Consider the following 26,549-nt stretch of genomic DNA (forward strand, 5'->3'; position numbering starts at 1 on the left):
GGAGAGGAGAGGAGAGGAGAGGAGAGGAGAGGAGAGGAGAGAGAAAAGAAGACTGTTCATTTAAAATATCTAAAAAGGGTGGGTTTTTTTTTTGATGGGTTTTTTTGTTGCTTTATAACATAACAACAACTTTCCCCTTCCCTACCCCTCTGAAATATTTTTTGGGCTGAATTCTATTATCAAAGAAGCAACTTGATTTAGAAGCTTCCATCAAGCTACAGTGGAACCAGAAATGCACCCCAAAATGAATTCCTTTCCTAATTAAAGTCAGAAAGAGCACTGTCACTAGCTTCAAGAGGGAGATCTTTTATAAACTGTCCAAATCTGTGAATGAATGAGCAAAAATGAGTGGAAGGAAAACAGAAAACCTCAAGACCAGCTGCTTAGAAAAAGCCACCATGTCCTTAGAGCTGACGGAGATGATTTCCTCTCAACTGTTAATAAAGAACACTTCACAGCACTCAGAATACACATAATGTACATATCATCAAATTAACGACATTTCAGCAGTATCTGACTTCGAGCATGTCGGCTCAGCTATTAACTCAGTGGCGAGCGTGGGGCAGAAAAGCCAAGCATTGTGAAAATTGCAGAAACATTTGCATGAACATGTGAAGTGAAGCAGAGGGGAACTTCAGACACTGATACACTGACTTCATGTGTGATTCTCCGCAGACCGTTATCAGGATATGCCTTTCATGAACCAAAATGTTTGATTTCTGTGACAGCTGAAAGAATAAGGCAGACGGGTGATGGCCACTTGGGTTAATATTAAAAAAAAAAAAACAACCTACGAAGAGTTGTCAACCTGCACGTAAGGCTATATCAGAACTAGAAAAGAAAAATCAGTGATTTGTGTTAGGACACTTAAAACGAACCACAACTAAGCCCTGAAATAAAAACAGAGAGATCAAGAAGGCACTGGCACAGGTTGCCCAGAGAAGTGGTGGATGCCTCATTCCTGGAGATGTTCAAGGTCAGGCTGGAGCAGGCTCTGAACAACCTGATCGAGCTGTAGGTGTCCCTGTTCATTGCAGAGGAGTTGACTACATGGCCTTTTAGGTTCCCATCCAACTCAAACAATTTTATGATTCTAATTTTTTGCTTCTACTCTTGCTTTGCAAAACAATTTATTACTGAACAGGGACACCCACAGCTCAGTCAGGTGCTCAGAGCCCCATCCGGCCTGACCCTCACAGTCTGACTTCTCCATCACTCCTGGTTATTTAAGAGTCACATTCTCCAAGTCCCATATGAAGATAGCCACAGGTTAGATCAGAGCAATCCTACAACCTGCTCACTGTAGCCACTGTACAAAGTGACTCACTGGTTATGTGAACAGTTGACTATGCTTTCGAGTCCAGCCACCTAGTTTTGGAAATGATTTTGCCCCAGCCCTATAGGAAGCCATCACCTCCTAGCACACCACAGAGAAGCAGGTGGATTTACTGCTATTAATCTTTGACACCAATGAGTCATTCTCTTCAGAAGAGATAAACACATCCTAATGCATCAGCCAACTGGTGCGGACAGCATGCTCTTTGGAGTTATTTCCACAAAACCTTGATTTCCTGGTATTACTCATGAGGGATCCTCATTTTAAAACTGTTTGAAAGCACTGCTAATTAGGTCACTTATTTACATGACAATCCCCTGCGTTTAAGGCTAGTGGGTGGGAGGAAAGAATGCTGGAAGAAGAGTAATTAGTGTAATCATGATGGTAAGCTAAGTGCTGACCCCAAGGCACCAGATCAATACTGGGACAGCATCCTGGTGGTGTGCTTATTGTCTGAGATAAAGAACAGTAAATGCTGAGCATCCAGGTCAGAAAAACAACGTCTCATTTTCTAACCATTAAATATTTGATGTAAAGCATGGAGGCTGAAGAAATGAGTAACCACTAATCCATACGGACAGCTTTGCTGCAGACATTCAAGGGGAAAAGGGCACTGAAAGGCATTGGGAGATGACTTTGACAAGAAAACGAGAGCTCTTAGTTGGCTGAGGGCTGTGTGATTTTATTCTCTGGTATCCAGCAAAGCAGACCCATATCTGAACTACGAAAATTTATAGCCAAAATTATAAAACAAACCAAAATCATTTCTTAATGCTCTGGCCTTACAAAAACAGGCATTTAGTCTTCATGAGGCCACCAGTTCCTTTCTGGTTCAGGAGGTTAAACGTACCACTTTGCTGTCCCAAACAAATTTTCAGTGGTTTTGTTCCTCCAGAAGCCAGCTCTGCTAAGATAGTACTAGCTGGACTCTTGTCCCCTGCCTGAATTGCTCTGCTCAGCTCTTGTGCAGCTTCAGGTGGTGTTAGGAGACAAAGCTTTTGCATTGCATGCACAACTTGCTTTTGCATCCAAGACAATTCTGCTGAATTGGCACTCGGAGGGAAAAAAAAATCCCATTTTCATTTGTTAAGTCAATCCATTGAAGCTTGAGGCTCTAAGTGAAAACACATCTCTGAGCATTGCTGATGGCTCTCGGAGTCATCGATACAACAACAAACACAACTTTGCTTTTGGATCCAAGACAATTCTGCTGCATTGGCACTTGGAGAGGAAAAAAAATCCCATTTTGATATGTTAATTCAATCCATTGAAGCCCGAGGCTCTCTAAGAGAAAACACATTTCTGAGCATTGCTGATGGCTCTTGGGGTCATCGATACAAGGCTCACATATGTTGAATGTCAAGAGATTGTCAGACACTTAATATTTCCTCTCTGGATATCTTCTGAAAGGTTTCTGCACCTGAAAGGCCTCTGCACTCTGACACTGTTCCCTCCGTTGGCCTTTTACCATTCAGTAGGGAGTAACTGCAGATGCTGAACCTAAGCTCTAAATATTATTCAAGAGTTTCCAACCTGTTTGTAGCAGCTTTCCGTAAGTTTAAGCACATTTGTGACTTCTACTAAAGCTTCAAATGGTGATTAATTTCGTGATCAGATATGGTTTGGTTGGGACTTAACAGATCGTCATTCTGATGTGCTTGAGGATGATAAAGTCTTTGTGTCCTTGCTCATGGTGAGTCCCAGATAGGGAAATCCATGACTCAAGACTTGTTTCTTGACTAAATACCAGCCCCAGGCATGCTATGGACAACGATGGGATTTGCAGTAGCAGGGAAATGGCACTGGTCATCACTGCAACATTCAAGAGATATCAGTCAAGGACCAGGATGAGGTATGGGATTAACAAGCCATGGTAATACAGATATTGTGGCCAAGAAGACCTTTTCCTATCAGCTTCCTCTGATTCTCCTCTAATCCAAATAGATCCAACTAACACCAGTCTGAACCAGCTGTTCCCAACAACGCTAACATGCTCAGCCCTGAAGAAGGACTTGATATCTTCAGGATTAGCTGCACTGAGATCAGCTCATGATATGGACAGAGTGAACTTGTCTGTAAAATACCCCAAACACATAAAATAAGTTAACTTTATCAAACAGGCTGGATAGCAGAGATGGGGAGAGATCCCCCTAGGACACTGGCATCTCCCATCAGACAATGTGTGCACAGATGAGATGGAAAAAAAAAAACTTCCAACAGTTGTTTTACAGAGGTCCAGAGCGACTGAGAAGGGGAACTGATCCCAAGTTCAGCATTTTCAGAGCAGCACTGACTGCCCAGGTGCTGGAACAGGGAAAAAAGGTATTGGAAAATGAGACTGCTTAAGAAGCTAAATTGGAAAGCTGTCATTTAGCCTAACTTATATTGCAGCAATTGGAATCCATCAAATGATACAAGCATGCATGATTTATCTTTTTAAGTTAATGGCAGTTGTTTCACATTTGGAAGAAATTCGTGGCTTTTTCTGTTTTAGAAATGCAGTTTCTTTGAAATAATAATAATGCGGCAGCATTCACTTCTCCTGCGTGGGGTCAGGTATGCGATGATCATCTTTAATCTGGCTTTTAAATAAGGTTCTCTATTAATAGATCTCTACAAAAAAGTTCCCTGTGAGCAATCAATATGGCAAGATGCGTTACAAGCTCGGTGACAGAAAAAAAATAAGCTCCAACTGGAGAGAAATACAGCCCCATTTAAGAGCTGAATTCAGTTCATTAGAAACACCAGGGTTAAACACAAAGACCTGCCCGAGTTCACCACCGCGGTGTGGTCTGACTACAAAATGAAAGACATCAATTTTACCACCGCGTCGGCCCTGATTTTCATTTGTGCCCAGACCCCTTTACACCACTCTGTCAGTAGAAAGGGGCCTTAAAGTGACTATAAATTATAGCTCCTTTACTCCGGCAGAGTGGTATAAAAGCGCTCCGCCATCAATTTTCAAAGGCATCACTTTCTCAAGTGTTGCAGGACACTTTCTATTAGCCATCAAAGCCTATTTCACTGGGAGGAGGCCCACAGAGCCAGGCAAAGGGGAGGCTGACCCCACAGGTGTAAAGTGGTCCAGGACAGTCTTGAACCTATAATGGCCTTTGGTAACCTTTTCAAAGTATTTTGGGATCTATGGCTGGAAAATGCAATGCAAATGCTCTGTATTATCATTGCTGAGAGCCACCCAATGACAGAAACCTGCAGTATTGGCAAAAAGCTGTTCTACGAACCATTTTTTTTCTCCCCCCTTGCTTTTGAATGAAGTTGTAGCTCACCAGAACTGCCACGGGTCTGGAGGGAGATGTGCTGCCCATCCACAGAAGAAATGGCAATGGCATCTTCTGCGTGTTGCCCTGTGATTTTGGGGTGAAAGCACCCCTGAATGGGAGAAAACAACCACCTTTGAAAGCATTTGAGATAAAGAAGTGATGAGGCTGAAGGCCTTTTTAGGTACTTCCAAAGGACCAAACTCTGTCCTTGCCAACCTAACCCTAACCCGTGCCCCTACATAAATCTCATTTTCTAACACCTTTAAAAGAAACAAAGAGACCAAACTACACCCTGATAGCATTCCTAATCTGACTCAGCTGCCAAGCAAGAGCCATGCTCTGTATATATAGGGGAAGCCAATGATTCCTAAGCTTTATCACTGGTGTCCTTGTTGGGATTTTACTTCTAAGCATTTCTGCCTTTGAATCTGTCTGGCTCACAACCTCTTGTGAAACTGCGGCCTCGGATTGGGAAATCACAGGATTACAGTGCAACAGGGCTGTGGGAATGATGAGTGTTACAGGAAAACTGAACACAACCTATGGCAGTAACAAACTCCATGCTTCCTTTTTGTACTTTGCAAGGTACAATTTCAATTTCTCAGACGGATTTAAAAAAAAGCAAGATCCAATGGGAAAGGAGAAACACGAGGCATTTATCTACCAACCCCCATATTGGCATCTGCATCACTTTGATGTATTGACATCGCTTAAACACTCTGCTTAAAGCTGTCACAGTGCGCCTGATGGCAGAGGTGTAGGCACGAAGTCCATCCCCCCAAATATTTGGTGTAAAATGGGGAGGGGGAACCATAGAGCCACATCCTTCCAGTTGGAGGGGTGTGCAGATGCCCCATTTGGAAAGAGACTGTGATATTTCCATATTTATCATTAAATTCGCAAGCATGTGGCTTAACCTAATGCGGTAATTAGCTCCATGCCAAATGCAAATTGCCCCGAGGTTTCCCATGCTTCTTGCCTAACACTGGGTTCTTCCCACCCAGATAGGAAGGTCAGAGCATCGAACATCAAGAGCTTTGACAACAAAGTAGTCACTGGCTTAGATTTGGTTTCAGAACAGTATGTTTTGAGTCCCTCATGCTTTTGAAGCCTTCTGCTAAGAAAAGGTGTATTTCTATATTCCCAAATATAGCAAGATTCTCACTTAATGGTATAAACCCAGGACCTAGGACGCTACAAAAAGCAACAAACGCCATACAACAAAAAAAAAAACAAGCTTTTTTTTTTTTTTAATGTCTACCTTGATTTCAACGCTCTCCTCATCAAACTTTTCTTCTTGTGGTGCTCCTTGATGGACCTCCCTACTTTGAATATGGAGTTCCACAATCTGTTACTAAAGAGACTTTCCATTTGTGGACAAGGATGCGACAGGAGAGACGTCTTTCTTGGGACTACTTCTAGAGTCCTGACAAAACTGTTAAGGTACTAAAATTGTATTAAAAATATTCTTCATTGAGGATCAGAAACGGAAAACACACACAGAAAGTGAACATGATATACTGAACAACTTTTGAGTAGATGCAAGAGTATCTACTTCTCTATAAGCATATCCAAATATATTGTACAAGTGCAACAACTTTAATTCCAACAAGCCTTTGAGAAGAGAAAGGCAATCTTGTTTCCTGAGAGCTCAGTGAAAAAGTCATTTTAAACTCGATGTTGAAGGCAGTCAGTCGGTAACTGCTGACTGCAGTGATCTGAAGTCACAGGATGCCAACAGCCAGCTGAATACTAAAGGATAGCTCTAACTCAGCTAATGGCTAATCTTTCATCTTCCTACCTACACACAACCATCTTAAAGATGTAAAGATGGCCCTATCTTCTTCATCATGCATAATCATTAATTCTTTGTACAACATCCAGAGGGCTTTAGAAAGCTGAAGATCTGGCAAGAGGAAAGAAATAGTACATGTTGTATCTACCCATGGCAAGGCAGAGAAGCAAAGAGAGGAAATGGGGAGGAAACCCTGCTTCCATTTTCATATATAACCTATTCAAAATGTACACGACTTCCTCAATTAATTTATCCACTTCCAGCAACTTTAATCCTTAAATGGTTATTGTTAAAAAGAAGTTTGTATTCCCTCAAAAGACAAGAGAAGAAGAAAATTACTTTGTCATATCTGACTGGTTCAGAAAATATAAAATCCAATTCTGTAGCAGTGTAGATAAGGGAAGAGCTATGGAAGATCCATCAGCTTAGCAAACACTAAATAATGAAGAATGCAGAGACTGCCCAGCATGATAAAACACTCTATTAGTGAGACTGTTTTTAAATGAGTGATAATTGTGGCACATCCACAGGAAAATGTTATTGAATTTTTATCTGTAGTAAAGGGCTTTTTGACAGCCTAACCGAAGAGCCACCAACGTACAGTCTCCTTTTCAGGATTTCCCAAAACACTTCCCATACCTGACCAGCTCTGCCTTGTGGTTTCTGAATATTTACAGATACAAGTCCACAAATGGCCCATTTACAGACAACGGAGCTTTTCTGGGAAAGCTACCAACTTTCTACAAGGAAGGAAAATGGGGCCATTACCACCACTTGTTGGCGGTTATGGCTTTTCTGGCAATGCCCCCAAAATTCTGGACCCAGCCACTCACTAAGGCCTTTGGTGATGCTCTGAGTGGAATTTCATCTCAAATCACTGGGACAGAAAGGTGTCTCCAGAGTCCCAAGGCCCGAACCTGTGCTCTCTTTCTGACACTTTCCCACCTGTGAGAAGCAAGGGGAACTCTCCAAATGTTGGCAAAGTAAGTTATGCTATGAAGTGAGGCACAGACAGCACAGAAAATACCAATATCAAACCATGACTGCAGTTAAGATGCACACTGAGCCATTTTAACATGACAGAGAGCCCCAGTTTCACTGTTATTCAACAGCAAATGTGCTTGTCATTCATTGGTGCTTTCAAACGTCGAGCTGAGGTCGGCTCAATATTCAGATCAAACTGGTTCCCTATGCTTTTTCTGCAATGCTTCTATTGGTTCAACACGTGGCCCAACTATTCTACTGGCCCAACATGTGGCGAGCATGGGAGATAAAACCCCATCACTGCTACCAGATCATGATGTTACTGCTCTTGTTCAAGCATGAACACTTCAACACGACATCTTGCCCAAGGAGAAAATTAAAGAAGGAAGATTTGCTCCAAGGATTGTAATAACTGCCATCTGTCCGAAGTCAGCTACCAAAAAACAGAGCTGACTGACTAATGGCCCATCCACCGTGGTATAATGAGCCATGGATTCCGGTTGCATTGCACTGCAATACTTGGGTTTCATGTGGGCATGTCTTAAAATCAAAGTTACTGGTGCCAAAATGATAAATCTCGCTCCACTTCTGGCAAGCCAAGTTTGAATTGGGTGGGCTTCAGTGTGTGGCAGAAACCCTCTTTATTTAGCTTTACTTCTGGTTAGTTTATTTCCCTTCTTTCCACTCTTCCCTCTCATTCTTATTTATATGCTGTGTCTTGCAGCAATCAGATGCTCAGAAATTCAGATGATCAAAACAGCACAGAACAGAACAGAGTAACTCGTGTGACAGCTGAGCGTTACGCTATTAACATTGCATGAATCTTTGAAACAATAGGCAGTTCTCCTTTTTCCTCCTCCCAGCTCAGTCCCACACTTGTGTTGCTCTTCTCATCCAGACCAGGTAGGATGGAAAGAAAAATCTCATCTCATTTTAACTCTGTTCTTTATTTTTTGAATGCTTCCTCAAAAGAATCGCAATCCTCTGTATATCACTGCAGCTTGCTGGGTTTGTAAATACGTCTGACTTAGCCCACCACCTCTGCCCCATGGCATCACTTTTTACTTCTCCCATACAGATTGCAATCTATGTTCCATTTATGAGAAATACTCCACCAGGTTTCATTTATAACCATGAGGTCAATAGCCTCTATCATTTTCTAACCCTGCTCCTTCTTCCTCTTGTTTCAGATACTCCTGGCATTTGTGTACAGACATTTGAGCACGTTGGTATAAAGTTATTACAAAGGAAGATGAATTTTTATTGTCAGGAGGATGCTGCTAAGTAAAATATTACACTTTGTACTTTTATTTTTATTCCTGCTGTGTGTAGCGTCCTCTCAGAAACCTGAAAGTCATGCTCATGCCCTTTTATGTTTGGAAACATTGATTTTTTTTTTTAAAGTGAGTTTCTACTAGAACTGAAATTATGAATGATGTTTTTATTTCTAACAGCCCCAACTCCTCAGCCCCAAGAACTCCTCCAGTTATTAAGTTCTGGGAATAAGTATTTGGCTGTTGAATTTTAATAGCATTTCTGTCTTTTTTCTTTAATTATCATTTAAATAATCTTTTAAATACACACTGTGAGGGCACAGCAGTTCTTTGTGTCACTCAGGTATCTGAAACATGTAGTATGGCTTATAGAAATACTAAAACTACCCATTATATTTTGTTAACTGTTAGCTGATTGTAGAACCTTAATTATCCTTCTGGATCAGAGACAGCTGGAGTAAAGAGTTCAGAGGTCCTGCTTTATGTCGAGTTGTAAGCCGTAGGAAGGACTGTCACTCAACCAGATGATGCTATCTTAGAGAGTCAAATAAATCCTAACCCTATTACAGAAGAGCAGTGTTGTCAAGGGGCAATTATTTTAAGTGAAATATAACACTATGACTTTTCCTATCCAGCACCGTCAAATTTCCGCCATCCCTTCCCCAGAAGTGATTTTTCAATGCCAAATTCCCGTGGGAACTCAGAAGGTGTGGGTGCCCATAGTCCTTGGGCAACCTTTAGGGTGGTGACCCACTGGAACAGGTTGCCCAAGGAGGCTGTGGATGCCCAGTCCCTGAAGGCATTCAAGGCCAGGCTGGATGCAGCTTTGGGCAGCCTGGGCTGGTGGTTGGTGACCCTGCACTCAGCAGGGAGGTTGAAACTCGATGATCTTTGAGGTCCTTTTCAACCCAGGTCATTCTATGATTCTATGATTCCTTGGGAACAGCCCCCAGGACTCTGCTCTTCTAGAGCCTGTATTTGTACAACAGAGTTCATACAAACTTCAGGAATGCCAGGTATCCTCACCACCTCCCCGTGTGTCCTGGTGCCCTAAGAAACCATGTGGAATTTGTTATGTAATGCTTTGATCTTCTCTGGTTCGTTCTCAAAGAGATGACCAGTGTGGCTGGTGGATGTGGATGAAGAATTTTGCAGAACGTGTTGACTTCACACTGTGTTGAGAATAATTATGGGGTTTCCTCCAAGTAGAGTTGATGCTGGACTGGAAAAAGGCTGTGTTTGACTCTTCAAGCTTGTTGCAGTGTTACACAAAAATTTAAGATGGGCAGAAGTCACCATGTCTGACATATGGACCCATGAACAGACTGCTCATCTAACTGGTGCTTTACCAGTACACTTATGATGAAATCAATAGTTACAAAAATGTGGATGTATAGACCAGACGATCCAATTATTACCGATTCTCTTAAATAATTATAATTAGAAATTACATACATAGTAATTTCTAGTATCTACAGCTTCCTTTGCAGTTAGTTAACCTTTCCAACACTCTCCAGGGCAATGGTCACGGCCCCAGGGTGCAGGAGCTTAAGGAGCATTTAGACAGCACTCTGAGATAGAGGGTTTGGATTTGGGGTGGAGCCAGTGATTGGACTCAGTGATCCTTGTAGCTCCTTTCCAACTCAGGATCTTCTGTGATTCTATGATTTCTCTGATTTCATCTATGACATAGTATTATAATTATAAAGATGCTTCTTTCCACAGCTAAGCAGTACACGGACTGTGTTCAATAGAATGCTTTAGTGGGCATGGTGGTCATGGGCTGACGGTTGGACTAGATGACCTCAGCGGTCTTTTCCAACCTTAATGATTCCATGATTCTATATTTGTAAAATGCACTGTGCTATATTACAGGGATCTAGGGGAATACAAAATGCTATAAACAATGTGTGGCCTCCTCCCCAGGGCAGACGTCTGATAGAGGACAACTACTAGGAATGTCTTGATAGGCAGCTGAGACGCAAAACCCTGGCCCTAAGAAGAGCTTAGTTCTGTGTCAGATCAGCTAAAGGTGAATCCTTGCGAGCTATAAGAGATATAAGGAGATCTGTTGCTTAACATATAAGCAAAGCACTATGAAATTGATAAAACAGTATGGTATTGATAAAGCCTTTCTCTTATCTAGAAGTCTGTTTTAAGCAACCAGAGCGTGGTTGGGAGAGTGCACTGCTGGAGGGCTGATGAGCTACTGATTTCAAACAAGGGGGAAAAGTAATAATCACACGTAGCTGCATCCCAGGGGCTGCCTTGCTGCTGCTATGAAACGTGACAGTAGCAGGTCTTAGGTCAAAGATACCACCTTTGGTATGATGCTGCATTTTGAATGCCATCTATTGACATTCACTACACTGGGGCACTCAGCAATGTGCAAACAGCAGCTTTGTCATATTGCATATGAAGTATTATTCTTAAAAAGCTTTTTCTAGTGGGTGTGATCAGAACAGCTTTATATGTTTTTGCTGGAGCAGCAGAGCTGTGCTCTGTCTATGTCGAGCTCCACTTCTGGACACAGCCACAACCCTCCTCTGGTGACCCTATGCACACAACGTCAGTGAGGGTGATAAGAGAAGAAGCAACACCGATCACGTCTCTGACACTTCCCAGACAGAAAAAAAATCACTATTCTCAGGGGAAAGAACTGAAAGTTGAAGCAGAGAGAAGTAAAATGATCTCACAAAGGCAGCACCGGCAATCCCTGACAGCCAGGAGCAGAAGTGACATCTCCAGGCTCCCCTGGCTCTGCCCTCCCTGCACCCTGGTTCACCAGGGGCTGCTTTTGCCTTTGCAGACTGAGCAGCAGTGCCCCAGTGACATGCACATTAGGATACTCCTCGTTAAGAGCTGCTCAGTATTTCTACTGAATTTATAATACATATATTTTTAAATATTCAGTGATCTAGCAACGCTTGAAAGAAATTGAAACCTGTCTCAGACACTGTGGAGTGTCATTAGCAGGAATCGCTGAAAAGCTCAAGTCTTGAAAGACCCATCAGAGCTTCTGCTAGAAGTGATGCTCCTGGCACCCTGGCACCACAGGCGGAGAGATGTCACACCACAGTGTTCACCAAGAAGAAAGAGATGGAACTGCTTTGCTTTCCTCTGACATAAGCCACCTTTGAAATCAAGAAGTCAAGATGCTCCCTCCTGCTAAAAAATCACATAATTATGCTGGTTTCCAGCCCCACAACAAAGGAGTTACTCATGTGCTTGCAGCCCAGAAGGCCAACTGCATCCTGGGCTGCATCAACAGAAGGGTGGCAGCAGGGCAGGGAAGTGGTTGTCCCCCTCTGTTCTGCCCTAGTGAGGTCCCACCTGGAGTACTGTGTCCAAGCCTGGGGCCTCCAGCACAAGAAAAACATCGAGCTGTTGGAGCAGGTCCTGAGGAAGCCATAAGGATGATTAGAGTCCCATCCCTGGAGGTGTTCAAGGCCAAGTTGGATGGAGCCCTGGGCAACGTGGTCTATGGGTGGTGTCCCTACCCATGACACGGTATTGGAACTGGATGCGCTTTGAGGTCCCCTCCAACCCACTGCGTTCTGTGATTCAATGATTCTGTACTTACTCTGGGTGGCTGAGAGGTTGGAGAAAGCTGCCTTGGTGCGACCTGCTAACCACTCCAGGCTCTCATGCATGTTGGCCAAGGCCTTGAGGTCGCTGACGTCCCGCAGGATCTCCTGTTGGGGGATGAGTTTATCTCCCAGGTTGCCAATGAGAACTTCTGACTCTTTGCCGAAAGCAGCCCTGAAAGGCAAAGCAAAGCCACCCTCAGACATACAGCACAGGTCAGAAAGTGGGAGACACCAATTTCACCATGGAGAAGGTCCAGCCACCCAGTGCAGAACACCTCCAGGGCAGGATCTTGGGAAACTCGTCTTGTGAAGTTTAAGAAATCTCATCAAAGAGAATAAAATACATCGTATTGTGCAGATCCTGACCCCTCTGTCTCAGGGAATGTTTGTCTACCATTCCCTCCATGCCCACAATCTCCTAATTTCATTTCATTCCCAAACCTTATCCCAACTAATTCCCACACCCCTTTCTCCCAGCATTTACACCCTTCCCACACATGCAGGTGCTTTCAGAATCTCCTTGGGGTATACAAAAAATAACTCACTTGCAGTGTTTTTATTCTGTCCTTGTAAATCAGCTCTTCTAATCCCTGCATCAATCTTTTTCATACATACATCAACATACATCTGCAACGTGTGGTGGCTTATCACGACAAACAGACAGAGAAATGGTTCTGAATATTAGTCTGTGCATTATTTTGCCTGTACAGATAGCACTTGGTGAAAAATGACAACCAAGACAAATGTGCTTCCTGTACAAAAAATATAAAAGCTCTTTCAAGGTGTATAACCACTCACTCCAGTCTCATGCTTCATCTATTGCACTGATATTGTACTTTACCACGCTCGTTTTGATGAAGCACTTAGTCTGGTAAAATACCAAAGCATGGCAAATACCTACATTGCTTTTGCAGGTAGGAGGAACCCTCTTCTTTCATGACTTTTTGTGTGTCATTAAGATGGAGAAAATCAGGGAACAGCTCCTCCATCTAAACACAATAGCTCCTGGATGAAACCAAGAGCGTTTTATTGAAAGGCAGCACACTTATCATGGTCCTGAGTACACTGTTCCCATCATTAGCTGCTCTTTATATGCATTTGCATTCCACTTTCGTTCAACACTGCAAACCTTCACTTCCTGTCATTAGCTCCTTTATGAACTTACAATGAGGAATCATGCTGCTGAGCATAATAGCTGCAACGAAGTGCAGCAAAATAATCCCATCAGTGGCATTTTATACACTATCTAAGCAGCTTTACTGCCAGCATCTCACTAGATTTGTGGGACTTCACTGTCATTGAGAAAAAAAAAAAAAGAACAACCCAGAAACGGCTTTCAGTTGCTCAATGGAATCCATTAGTGGCAAAAAAATAGAAATAAAAGTAGCCTTCATTAAAAAAGTCTCTTTGAGGATTTTCTTCTCCTTGACAATAAAAAATATGTTGCCTTAGGCTGTATCCTGGCTACTACAGTTTGAGTGGAAACCTCACCTATTGGCTGTGTCTGAGGACTGGGACACAGTAACATCTAGTTTTATTTGCCCAGGGAGGTGGTTGAGTCATCGTCCCTGGAGGTGTTCAAGAAACGTGGAGATGTGGCACTGAGGGACATGGCTTAGTGGGCACGGTGGGGATGGGCTGGGGTTGGACTTGGTGACCTTGGAGGTTTTTTCTAACCTTAATGATTTTGTGATTCTGTGAGTATACATGGTGAGAATGGGTTGATGGTTGGACTGGATGATCTTAGTGGTCTTTTCTAACTTTAATGATTCGATGAGTCTATTTCCAGCTCCAGTGCAATATGGCAGTGGTAATCCAGCTGGTCTCCCTCTCCATGAGATGGGGTTAATAAGACGTTCTGGTTACTGGGAATAGATTAAATCCTTTCTGCACTTTGGGGAAGGTCTTAACAAGCTTCCCCACCTGGGTATTTCTAAGATATTAGTGAGGGGCTGTAAAGCTTTGGGGAATGGGGACAGGCTGAGTCACTCACGAAAGTTCCAACCCAAGGCTGAACTGGGTGGTCAAGCTCATAGTCAGGCCTGACCATTTTTTGCTCTGCAGTGCATGGGGAGGTTCAGGTTGGACAGTAGGAAAAAATTCTCCAAAACAGTGGACGGGCACTGGAACAGGCTGCCCAGAGCAGTGGTGGAGTCACCGTCCCTGGAGGTGTTCAAGAAACATGGAGATGTGGTACTTAGGGACATGGTTTAGTGGCCAGCATTGGTGGTAGGAGGACGGTTGGACAAGATGAACTTAGAGACCTTTTCCAACCTTAATGATTCTATGATTCTGGGATCCTTCATTCAAACAAAACCTGTTACTGGCTTTTACAACAGGCCTGAAACACCTCGCTCAGCTCTACCCACCTGCACACATTCAGATGTCCTCTTCTGTTCCTGGGGAGCTGAAGGCATTTCATAGGTGTGCTTTTCCCACCCAAGCTGAACCACTCCTCTTGATTTACACTATCAAACACATCAGTTACTCAGAAAAGTTAAGAAATGAAACATTTGGTGAATTTCTACCTTCATTAACATGGCTTTCCAATACAAAGCACAGCAGAGAAAGCACGTGTTTGTGAATCATAATCTGAGAGCTGTTAAATGTGGAGTCACCAACGTAGTGCTGCCCACAGCCACGCTTAGAAGATGGGTTTGCTCACAGGGACAGCTCTGCTGCCTTCCCACACACAAAGAGAAAAGGGTTTGGAACTGCTTTGGATGGGTAGCCTGTGCATGAATAACACAGTGCTTTCAAGCAGGAAAAAAAAGGAATCTATATAATACAAAGCATGGTGTATTTTCTATTTTTACTCCTGGGAGGAATATGAATAAAGTTTTCTACGGAAAGCTATACTCCAAAACGCTGCTGGGATAAATGTAATTCTGACACTCTTAAACAGCAGCAGAAGTTTGTGCCAAAAGTACAGCAAATACATTTGATTGTTGCGTTGTTTCTTTTTAAAATACATATCCTCAGCTGCAGAAACCTCAGCTCCCTTTCACACTAGCTGAAACCTATAATAGAGACGACCTTCAGCAAGCAACTCCCTTTTAGAAGATGGCTTTAAAGTGTCCTCATGGATTCCAGTAATTTAATTTTAAATCTGCTGTTAACAAGTGCTTCCTTGAAGCAAACTGTTGCTATTTGGGATGCTTCCTTCAGAGAGTATTCACTGCATGCAAAGCTAAACATTTAATGATAAGGATATAAAGAAACCCAAATCAATTGAATATCCAGCCTTAACTCTGAAAATTAGAACAGCATCTTCAGACCTTTGATTCCCATAGTGTTTTTCAGCCAATATTTTTCCAAACACATTTACATCTAAAAGCATCTACCTAATACAGAGACAGACGTACAAATCTATCTGCAGCCACTTTCCATCTATAACTTACAAGTTTTGGATGGCTCAAACCCTTGGTTTGAATTACCATGAAAACTCAAATCCTGTCCTACCTTAACTACAAATTTACTCTGGATTTTGCCAAAGCTTTCCAACAGGAAAAAAAAGACTTCAAGTTTTGGTGAGCACTCAGAGACTGAATTTCCAGCAAGAAAAAGCAAGAAAACCTCATAACCAAGTGGCTCATGATGGAGTGTTTTACAGAACTGGAGCAGAAGGCAATGCTCCACTCTCCTGCAGTTAATTCAGGTGTGTATATATTGATGCTCAAGACAGAGGTTAATAGTGCAGATCAACTACGCAGTGAAGAAAGAGAATTCAGGTATATTTCTGCACTGCCCAACTGTTTCCTTATGGGAGCTCCCTCTTTAAGTGTATGTGATGCTGGTGCCACAATGCTTTGTTGCCTTTTTGGTCCCGATTCCAATGGGATTTGTATGGGCCACAAGAGGCTTCATTCTTACACCTCTGCTTTGCCAGAGGACAGCTGTGCTAGCGAAGTCCTTGGATTAACAAAGCACTTGATTCAGTTTCCCTTTGTTAAGCCATTAATTTCCACATATTTTTTTTCTCTGTAACACAGTGACCAGCGATTTATCAGCACTAGATCCACTGTGTTCTCATGGATACCTCCCAGGAAGCACAGTGCATCTCCGCTACCAGCAGCGATGGGGAGAAATTCTGGTTTCCAAGAGCCGTTTTCTGCAGACAGACCAGTTTCCCCCTTCTCTCCTCCAGAAACCAAGAGCACTGGTGACGCATTTAAGGGATGAGCTGTTAATAAAATTAAGCAGCCTACTGAGCTGAACTGACTGGAAACGCAGGGACTGATGACAGCATGTGAGGCTTCCCCTCATCTGTATTTCAGCATGCATGGGAGGACGGGAAGTTTGTACTCTAGGGAAGAAGGGCCAGGGAAGAGCATATGTGATAAATTAAGATGACCTGGGCTACATTTAAGGCACTCTGACAGTGCCAGCGAAGAGCTGAAAAGCAGCCAAGTGTCCACATCAATATGGCAGAACGAGGAAGGAGGTCTCTGATGTACCCTTGGCAGCGGCTTTACATTCGCTTACTGCTCCTCTCTCTTTTCTCTGCCAAGAAATTAGTTTCAATTATCCCTTCTGCAAATAAGGCCAAGGAAACGGCTCCCTGGGAGGGGGAATGGAGCTGCAGGAGGTGGGGAGGCAGCAAGAACCCCCCCCTTGGGATGACCCCATGAACACAGTGACCCGATGAGGACCTCCTGTCCTTTCCCACACCTTCCTGGCCTCAGAGGGATGCTCTCCATTGAGCACTGACTGCTTGCGGAGAAGAAACAAGGCAAATTTAAATCACGGCTAAGAGGTGTGGGTAGAGATGTGGCTGTATGGAAATGCCCTAAAATTATCTGTTGAACCATTAACAGGACAAAGATCTTTGGTTTTCTATTCCTGCACCTTAGTCATAGAGTCAGCACTTAAAAAGTGTATATAGAAGCTATGCAGGCAGACAGATCTCCCCTGAATCAATTCGAAGAAATCCCTATTACGTTCTTATTTATAAAGAAAGAGTGAAAAAAAATGGCTTGTTGCTTCATATTGCACCGGAATTTGTTCAACAATCATAAAGAAACTGTGCAAACACCAAAACAAAAAACCCACGTGGGTTACTTTCAGCCCAAGGAGCCATCCGCAATGATTCGTTGAGGCCAGAACAATAAAACCAAGCCCAGCCCTATTTCTACAGAAGCTGGGGTTTCACTTGTTTCAAAGATTCAGCACCTGGAGGTATTTTAAAAATTCAGCACAAGAACACTTCTTTTTTTTTTTTTTTTTTTTTTGCAGCACATCCAAACAGCATTGTAGTCATGATGAAAAGATGCTGCAGAGGATCCTTGGCGGATATAAATTCACCCTGCCAACCTACGGCATTCAGCTTTAAAGGACTGAAGATCCAGCCCAGCCTAAAGTCAACCCAGGTTTGAGGTTCAGTGGGATTTGCAAAGCCCCGACAACAATCTGTGCATCTCTGTTAGGGAGCGGTGTGATGGGTGCCAGCTCCTAATCTCTGCTGAGAGGTCGCAACACCATCAAGAAACAGACACTACTAATTGACAATTTTAAGTTGTACCATTATGCACCATTGTCTCGCTCACACTTATTTGACTATTCTGGTCTTGTTAGGTTTGTATTATATAATTCATCGCAGCAGACAAGGAAGTGTCTTGGAGTATTTGGTGTAGTTCTAATGATGGGATTTAATGATATTAAATCTTGTGAATGCAGGAGTTGTTACTTAATCTTTGTGGAGAAGCTGAATCTCCATGTTCTTGCTTTGCCTTCCCTTTCTAGGTAGGGAAACACACAGCACCCACAAGGGTACCATGGCAGAGCTGAGCATTGCTGCACTCATTTCAATAGATAATGCAATCTGTAGGATGAATGAATCTGACGTTAAGAGATTATTCTGGGATTCAGGTCCAGAACACACGTAATCCTCAAGTGTCCCCATCCCAAATTAATCAAAATACCCAAATCCAACCCAAATCCCCCTAAACTTCTCTGCTTTCACAAGACAAGCAAAAGCAGAAGGGAACTTCTCAGACAAGGAGAGGCCCTGTGAAGATCACAGAATCGTTTGAGTTGGAAGGGACCATTAGAGGCTATCTAGTCCAAGTGCTCATTCTATTTTGTACCTCTCAGATAAGATTCAGCAGCAATAGGATTTCTCGTCAGTTCTGCTCATCACGAAGGCATTCAGACACATTTTTTCTATAGGATCTAAGAAGAGATCTAGAAACTCATTTCACATAAAGGAGCAGACTGTCATCAAATGGAAATGACTCACACCTACAGTACACCCAGATTCATAGTCCCAGTAGAGGAAAAAAAAAAAGGTCTGCGGAGTCTGCTGCCAATCTTCCACAACCATCTTTTTACCCTTTCAAAGTATTATGAACACAATAAATAGAGCCTGAAAAGCTGGAGAGGAAGAGCTTTTATTCTTGAGAGAGAAAAAGACAAGAAAAGAGAGACAGGAAAGCCACGGCTGAAAATAGGAGGGAAAGCTAAGAGGTAAAGAAAGGGAAAAGCCTTCCTTGAGACATCAAGGTTTCAGCATCAAAAGACAATAAAAATAATGGAAAGCTCCAAACCTAATGCGACAAAAAACACCCACCAGACAGCACATGGAATAACCCAGGACTCAGCTTTTGACAAAGACCTTCCCCAGTGTCTTCTGGCTGCCAGAGAGATGTGGAAGAAGGGAAGAACACCCGACCCCAAGGCAGGAGCAGAACTCCATGCTCTTGTCTTTGCAGCTCTCACCTTGCACACCAAGGGAAGGGCTTGCAGGTCCAGTGCAAATTGTCCCAGCTCATTTTTGGTTCACACAACAGAATCACAGAATCATTAAGGTTAGAAAAGACCTCTAAGATCACCAAGTCCACCCCCACCATGCGCACTAAACCATGTCCCTCAGTGCCACATGTCCACTTTTCTTGAACACCTCCAAAAACAATGACTCCTCCACTTCTCTGGGCTGCCTGTTTGGCACAGACTATGCAGTGGAAAATGTAAAGGATGGCAGTCCCCTTGGAAGCAGCTGAAGGAATTCAAGCTGTGATCAAGAGCAGACACTGAACTTGCATGACATGAATTTCACAAATTTCATGAACTTTCACCCCCAAGACTGGACGATATATTATTGCTCCTGCCATGCATTTTTGTGGGACACCCTTTAGTCCATATCCACTCTCACCCAACTTGTCCAACTTATCCAACCTGTCCAAGCCATCCGTCTTGTCCAACTGCGAAACATTTCCAGTGTATCCCAAATTTTTATGTAGCCTCCAGTTTTACATTGGAAATACTGTTAGAGGACAGCACTGCCTGAATCAAGGGAAGAAAGGCGATCCTATTAAAGCAGCTGGGATAACACAACTATCCTGACCAATGCCATTTGGGATGATGTGGTGAAGGATCTGCCATTGTACAGGCATCCTTCCATGTTGTCTGATTATACCGCTTCCTTCTGGTGCAGAGTGAGTGAGGTTGACCATCTGCAGGTGAACTGGAGAGGCTGCACGGAGCTGTTGCACTCTGGCCCTGCAGACAGGGTTATTAATAGAATCAGGTTGGAAAAGACCACTGAGATGATCTAGTCCAATGGTCTATCCATCCCCACTATGCCCACTAAACAACGTCCCTCAGTGCCACACCAACTCCATTCTTGAAAACCTCCAGGGCTGGTGACTCCACCCCCTCCCTGGGCAGCTTGTTCCAATGCCCTACCACTCCTTCTGAGACAGAATTTTTCTAATTCTCATTAGAAAATTCTCACTGTTTTTCCTAATTCTCAATAGAAAAGCAAAGGCAGTGAAAAGAAAACGCACGTGGTACATGGAGACACTGAGAGTTGTGGCTTTTTTATTGCTACATCAGCTCCAGCCTGAGAATCTGCTCCCAAGTTTGTTGTTCAGAAGCCTGCTGGAGCCCAAAGATGAGAAGAAGTGAAATTATTCCATCCCTCTCCTAACACAGATTGGGTGTCTCAGATCTGCAACTGTAATGATCTGCGCTGTGGGGTGATCTTGAAATCAACTTGGGGTTTCCAAGCAAACACATTGCCCCACAAATTGTGAGCCTGTCTCCCTCAGCTCTCCAAACCCACAGTTTCTCTTGGGCGTGATGTGTTCTTGCCCCTTGCCACCCCTTCTGCTGCAGAGCTGCATGGAAAACCAGGAATTTGCACTGTAACTTGAGTGTGACCAGATCTGAATTTTTACATTGCTTTTCCTCGTCAAAGGCAAACCTGGAAATTGTACATCTCTGGGTTTTATCACCAACATATCTGAAGCGGTAATGAACTGAAGGCTAACCTTTATCAAGCGATAAGGGCAGCATAATTCACACTCGCCCCAGTGCCAAATAGCCTTCAGAGCTTTAAAAACTAATTATATGAATAGAGGCACGACTTTTCTTTCCTTTCTCCCCTTGCCAAGTTCTGAGCTGCTATAATATGCTCAATCAGGTCCCTTTGTCTGGCCAACCATGCCAGAATATTAATAGGGAGATTCTGCTGGTATCCTACCCTGCCTTTTGACATGTATTCGCAAAAGAGATAGTGGCAGGTTAAGACAACAGAATCAATCACTGTCAACACAGATACGCATGAGGATTTTTTTTGCAAAGGCACCACGTTTGGATTCTTCCTTTTAATTAAACAAATGAGTTACAGGAAAGCGGAGGAGGCGGAGGGAAAGAAAACAGTGCACCAATAACTCTTCCTGCCACGGTCTAAAAACCAGCGGTAAACTTTCAGGACATATTTAATTCAGCAACATACATCAAACTGGGTGGGTGAATACAGGCCGGTTTCTATGTATTAACTTTTAAATATCTTGGGTGGGCTCTCTCATCATGGAGATGACTCTAACCAAGATATCTGCAAGACCCATTTCCCTCTGGCTCTGCAGCCGCCTTCAGGCTGTGATAGCTATGGCAGAATTATTCCCAATTCATCAGCAGCTTCAAGAGGGAAAGAAAGAAGCAACAGCAGCAAAGAATTCGCGTTCCTTTGTATTAGGAGAAAGTCTGAAAAAAGTGTGTTTAAATGGAAAGAAGATGACAAAAACTGGACAAGCAATTAATTTTATTTTGAAGCTTTCGGGAGAGACCTATTCAACCATGCAAAGATTCTTGAAGAAGTTTATAAGCCATGTTGCTTACCATCAATGGCTAAAACTGGCCCAGACTAATTATTATTATTTAAATTAATGCTACAGGAACATTCAAACAGCACTCTGAGGAACTTAGGCTTAATATATGATGCTCTGTGCAAACAGATACTGAGAAAAGATCTTTGTCCTAATATCTAGGCTAAAAAAAAGGCAGAGTACAGGAGCTTTTCTCAGTGAATTCAATGTAGATGACCTAATAGGGCTTTCTATTTTAACATCTCTGATACAATTTCACAAAATACTTCAATCGATGGATAGTAAAATGACAATATTGGAATAAAATGGACACTAGGATCAAAATGCTGGCACTGCTATCACCAGACTGAGCTTGGCCAGTCCAGGAATTTATGCTAGCAGATTATACTCAGCCAGCAGTATCTAGCACTGACTCATTGTGGGTTCTGTTGCCCCATGCTGATGGCTCATAAATCACAAAAAGAGCCAGTGGAGCATCCCAGCATCCTTCCATATCAAGAAACAAAGGAGAAATATGAAGACAAAGATGGAGACCAGGACCGAATCCACGAATCTCAAAAAAAACAACCCACAACTCACAAAAGACCTTAAGGGCTCTGCATCCTATTGGTATCATCAGATTTTTTAAAAACATTGGCAGAGCTGATTATACCCACTGCAGTACGAGCAAATGTTTCTGTGACTAGACGTATTTTATACTTTCTGTCGTTCCTCTCTCTAGACTGCCTCATCTTTATGTTATTGTGCTTGCATTCAGTGAATAAGTAAAATGACAATCTGGGCAAATTAGACTTTAATTTTCAACAGCTTCACTTACTCCTACAGTTTTATAGCCAAATGCCAATCAAGGACGTGATGAATAGTGATGGGAATGTGTAGACAAGCTTTTTGACTCGCCAGAATGACAAAGAGGACCTGGTTCTTCAAGATGAGCCAATGATTCAAAGAATAAGCGATTTACAGTGTGCAAGGAAATGCAGTCTGCCCACATACAGGCTAAAAAGAAAAGGCAGAAACCATTTTTTTGGATACAAAAAGCTGCCTCTGAATGAATACCTCTGGAGGTACCACTGTTTTTCAAGACCAGTCACCTTTTGCCTGTCCTCAGTAGCTGCTGGGCTCTGGATGGAGATGAAAAACTGCTTTGGTGCAGAGAGCAGCTTTGGTGGCAATTCCTGCTGTGGGAATTCCTGTCCAATGTCCCTACCATTAGGTTAAAGAATGGTGCTCTGTCCATTGCATGGGTCATCAAGCAGGACAAGGAACCTGCACTATGCAGGAATGCCACAGAATGGAAAGAAGTTTGATTCCTCTTGAGACAGAAATAAGCCTTTCAAGTTCAAGACTGGAAGGAAAGAAGTCATTAAAGGATTTGAAGAAGGTGCTACATGGATACAAAGAAATGATTCTGGCTGAATTTCAAACTGGGTGAAGGGCGAGATAGGGTGCAGTGTTCAGTGCAATTGTGACAAGACCAAGTGGAGATCACAATGTCAAGTCCTAAATGGTTTCCTCAATGGTCTTAAGCTGTGCCAGAGGAGGTTTAGATAGGATACTAGGAAGAATTTACTCAAGGAAATGGAGGTTGAGCACTGGAACAGGCTGCCTACTACAGTGGTCAAGTCCTCATCCCTAGAGATATTGAAGAGATGCTGACATGGTAGTAAGGGACATGGTTTAATGATGAGACTCAGTAGGTCAGGTTGATGATTGGATTTGATGATCTTGAAGGTCCTTTGCAGCCTGGATAATTCTAAGATACCATTCGATTCTATAAATTAAAAATAACCTCTTCTCTTCCTGACTTGTTTTACAAGCATTATTCTTCAAATAGCTGTGATGAACAACGGAGCAAGCAGGAATAGTCAAACAGTGCAGGAATGCAGTGAGCTAGTGCTGCCATTGAAGTCTCCTTACTGACCTGTGGTCTTCCTCTCTTCTGTTCTTGCTGCATCTGAGGAGCTCCACTTTCTTCTTGTTCTTGAAGGACAAAGAGCTTCAGGATGGTTTAGAATCATAGAATCATAGACTATCCTGAGTTGTAAGGGGCCTGTAAGGATTACTGAGTCCAACTCCTGGCTACACACAGGACCACCCAAAATCCAAACCCTGTATCTGAGAGTCTTGTCTGAACCCAGGCAATGCACCAGAAGTTCTCAGTTCAACAAAGATGGTGCCTTTGTGTAAGGGCACATCCACACAAGGAAAGATCACTTCTGAAACTCCCCTCATACCTGGAGACACAACACTGCAATTACTTTGCTTCCATCTGTTTTTACCATGGTTACTATTTTAAAACCTTCTGCAATTTCAGCTATAAAATATTTTACCTTATAAAATCTTCCTCCTCCTCCCTTTTGGGTCTCAGTTGCTTGGGTTGAGCCATGTTGCTCCAGTTGGGCAGAGATTTCAGGAGCCTGCTGATATCATCATCCTTAGCCCAGGATGCGCTGATCACCAGCTTTTCATCTGACTGCACGATGCTCCTGTGGGAAACCAGCAGCAATCACATTACTGCAAAGTAAATTCTACTTTTCACAGGATTCCACACATGTTAATTAAAATCTCTATTACGTACAGACCTCCAAAACAGAGTATTAATGAATAGGTCTAAAGAGGATTTCAACAAAGAACTTGTGGGGAAGGCATGAGAACACAAGCAGATGTGATACAAATTCCTCATGACTCAAGATGTATGTTGATAGAGTTCCTGAAAGGATAAATGGCATATTCTCCCACCCTTGAAATCATTCAACTTACAATCACTTTACACAACCAGAAGAAGTCATTCCATACTAAAAGAGTAAGAAGGTAGTTTCTCTACAGCTCATTTGCTCTCTGCCATCTCAATTGAGGCCACCATTGGCTGCTGACTGTGTTGTGACTGCAATCAGCTGAATCATATGTACGTGTGAAATTGAATCAAAGATCACAGTGTAATTCAGTTACGAAGACTTTCCCTGTTTAATATTTTTGGCAGTATAATTACTCTGAAATCCTCACTGTCAATTGCAGGAGATAAAAGGGATACTGTACCTGGAGGAGTCAGTTAGCTGTCTAATTTTTGTGTTGGGATTGGTCAAGAACATGGCATTGCGTTCTCCCATGTTTGCTATTTTTGCGGCATTGAGAGATATGGTTTAGTGGGCATGGTGGTGATGGGTCAACAGTTGGACTAGTTGGACTTAGTGGTCTTTTCCAACCTAAATGATTCTATGATTCACTGGCACACCAGTGAGCTGAGTGTCCTCTCCCACTCTTGAGTTGTTTAGTAGATTGCACAGATCTGGGAGGTATTTTTTACCCTCTTAGAAAAGGCAAGGGGGAATTAGGGGTACTGGTGTTTCCTTCTACATTCTATCACCAATTTCCTTCACTGGCAAGCCTCTAAAAGGCTCTTCTAGGAGGTCCTTGCATAGTAACAAGTTGTACTGCTTTTCTGGCCCAAGAAGAAGAGATGTCATCCATCCATACCACTCAAAGCAAGAACATGGTGGTACTGCCCTCTTTCTGGTGCTGTCCTCTCCAATGGGCAGCAGTGAGATTTGTTTTTTGCCCTTTAATATGAGAATATGGCAAACCCACTAAAAAAAATCAGCACAGAGTAACCTGAGAAAGGAAGCATCTAAAGAGACAAGTTCTCATAGGTCCTAAGTCTACAGAGAGGCTTACCTGTAGATTAACAGGACACATGCTCAAAGAGACTGATTGTTTCCTACTGTGAAAAAATACAGAAAACACTCCAGACTTGCCTTAGCCTCTCAAATACCCACCACATTCCTTACTGACAATGCTGTAAGCTGTCTGGAAGTAATTTGTTGTGTCCTACAATGAATGGGCATGACAGGGTGTAAATGCTGGATAGATCTTTTTTCAGAGAATCATAGAATCATTAAGGTTGGAAAAGACCTCTAAGATCATTTAGTCCAACCATCCACCTACCAACAATATTGCCCATTAAAGCATGTCCCAAAAGAACTGGCTTCTCCAAAGCGAGCAGAAACTTTGCACATGAAAAAGATGCAGAGATTCAATGCTGGGTCTCCCAACGAAGAACTGGAGTTGCTGGGTGCTGCACTATGGACAGGTGGGTACTGGCTCAACCCATGTCAGCTGAACCTGGACCTCACAGAGACATTCACTGGGCTGCACGCTTCTGGATATTAGTTGGGATGTTGCATATGGCACTACCATTCCAGTAGTGATTCTGGGAAGGGTTACACTAGATCACAATAAGGATCCTGCAGGTTTCTAATGGGTTATGCAAGTTAACCAGTCTCATATTAAGTAGGCTTTGCCAATAAACAGAAATAAAAATAACAATGCACCAGATTTAGGCAGTTCAAAAAGGAGTGAAAATGGCATTGAGATAGGAGCCAACACTGATCTATCTTGAAAGAGAGAAGATTACTTCTTTTTCCACTAGCATAGAGCAACCCATCGCCCCTTTCACCTACCACCAAGGAAACAACCTCTGCTTGGTAAGTACACATGATTTGTGAAAATGAATATGCCACATGTGCTTACATAAAAATATTCCTTATCTTTAAATTTCATGTTTGATTTGCCACAGACAAAAACAAGAATGAATTCTGTTTCCAGCCACAGAAGACCTCGGCTTGAAAATATCAATTTGGCCTTCTGCTGCTGTTTAGGTACTTGGTATTTTTCCGTTTATGAAAAAGAGCACTGTTCAACACACTGGAAAAAAAACACTCTACCAGAATCTCTGACATCCAAGCTAGAAAAACTGCATTTGATGATATTTGGCCATTTCTCTGCCAAGGCAGGACAACTGTTCCATGGAATACATCAGCCATTGCTTTCTCCTTTCCAGATTTAAATGACTAAAGTAATAGACTCCTTCCCTTGGGAGTCTATTTCACAGATGAACAAATCTAACTCTTGGACAAAAAAAAATAATCCCGATACTGTGCTCATGTTTTACTTTACTCAGTTTCATCCCATTACTCCCTGATATTTTCCCTTACAGTCGACTCAGTACTCAGCCCCAGTACTCAATTATTTACAGCATTATCGTAGCCCTTTAGATATATACAATTGAAAGTCATCTTTGGGAGTCTTCTATGGAGTCAGACAGAGGACAGAGCTACCTCTGTGTTTTATGATCCTTATTATTTGCTGTCCTCAAAAACGCTATTGCTTTTTGAAGTGGGTGTCA

At 42.7% G+C, this 26,549-nt stretch overlaps 1 protein-coding gene across 5 annotated transcripts in view; it reads right to left on the reverse strand.

Moving 5' to 3' along the window:
* Window positions 1-26,549, reverse strand: part of EXOC4 (exocyst complex component 4) — a 397,026-nt gene that overhangs the window by 42,876 nt on the left and 327,601 nt on the right. For all 5 annotated transcript variants that reach the window (XM_021384283.1, XM_021384286.1, XM_021384285.1 and 2 more), the window contains 2 exons: window positions 23,698-23,853; window positions 12,254-12,432 (listed from right to left, as the gene is read on the reverse strand). In XM_021384283.1, coding sequence (XP_021239958.1) covers window positions 12,254-12,432; window positions 23,698-23,853 — 335 coding nt within the window. The remainder of the gene's footprint in view (window positions 1-12,253; window positions 12,433-23,697; window positions 23,854-26,549) is intronic.

The sequence above is a fragment of the Numida meleagris genome, chromosome 1 (assembly GCF_002078875.1).
Source record: "Numida meleagris isolate 19003 breed g44 Domestic line chromosome 1, NumMel1.0, whole genome shotgun sequence".
Taxonomy (NCBI): Eukaryota; Metazoa; Chordata; class Aves; order Galliformes; family Numididae; genus Numida; species Numida meleagris.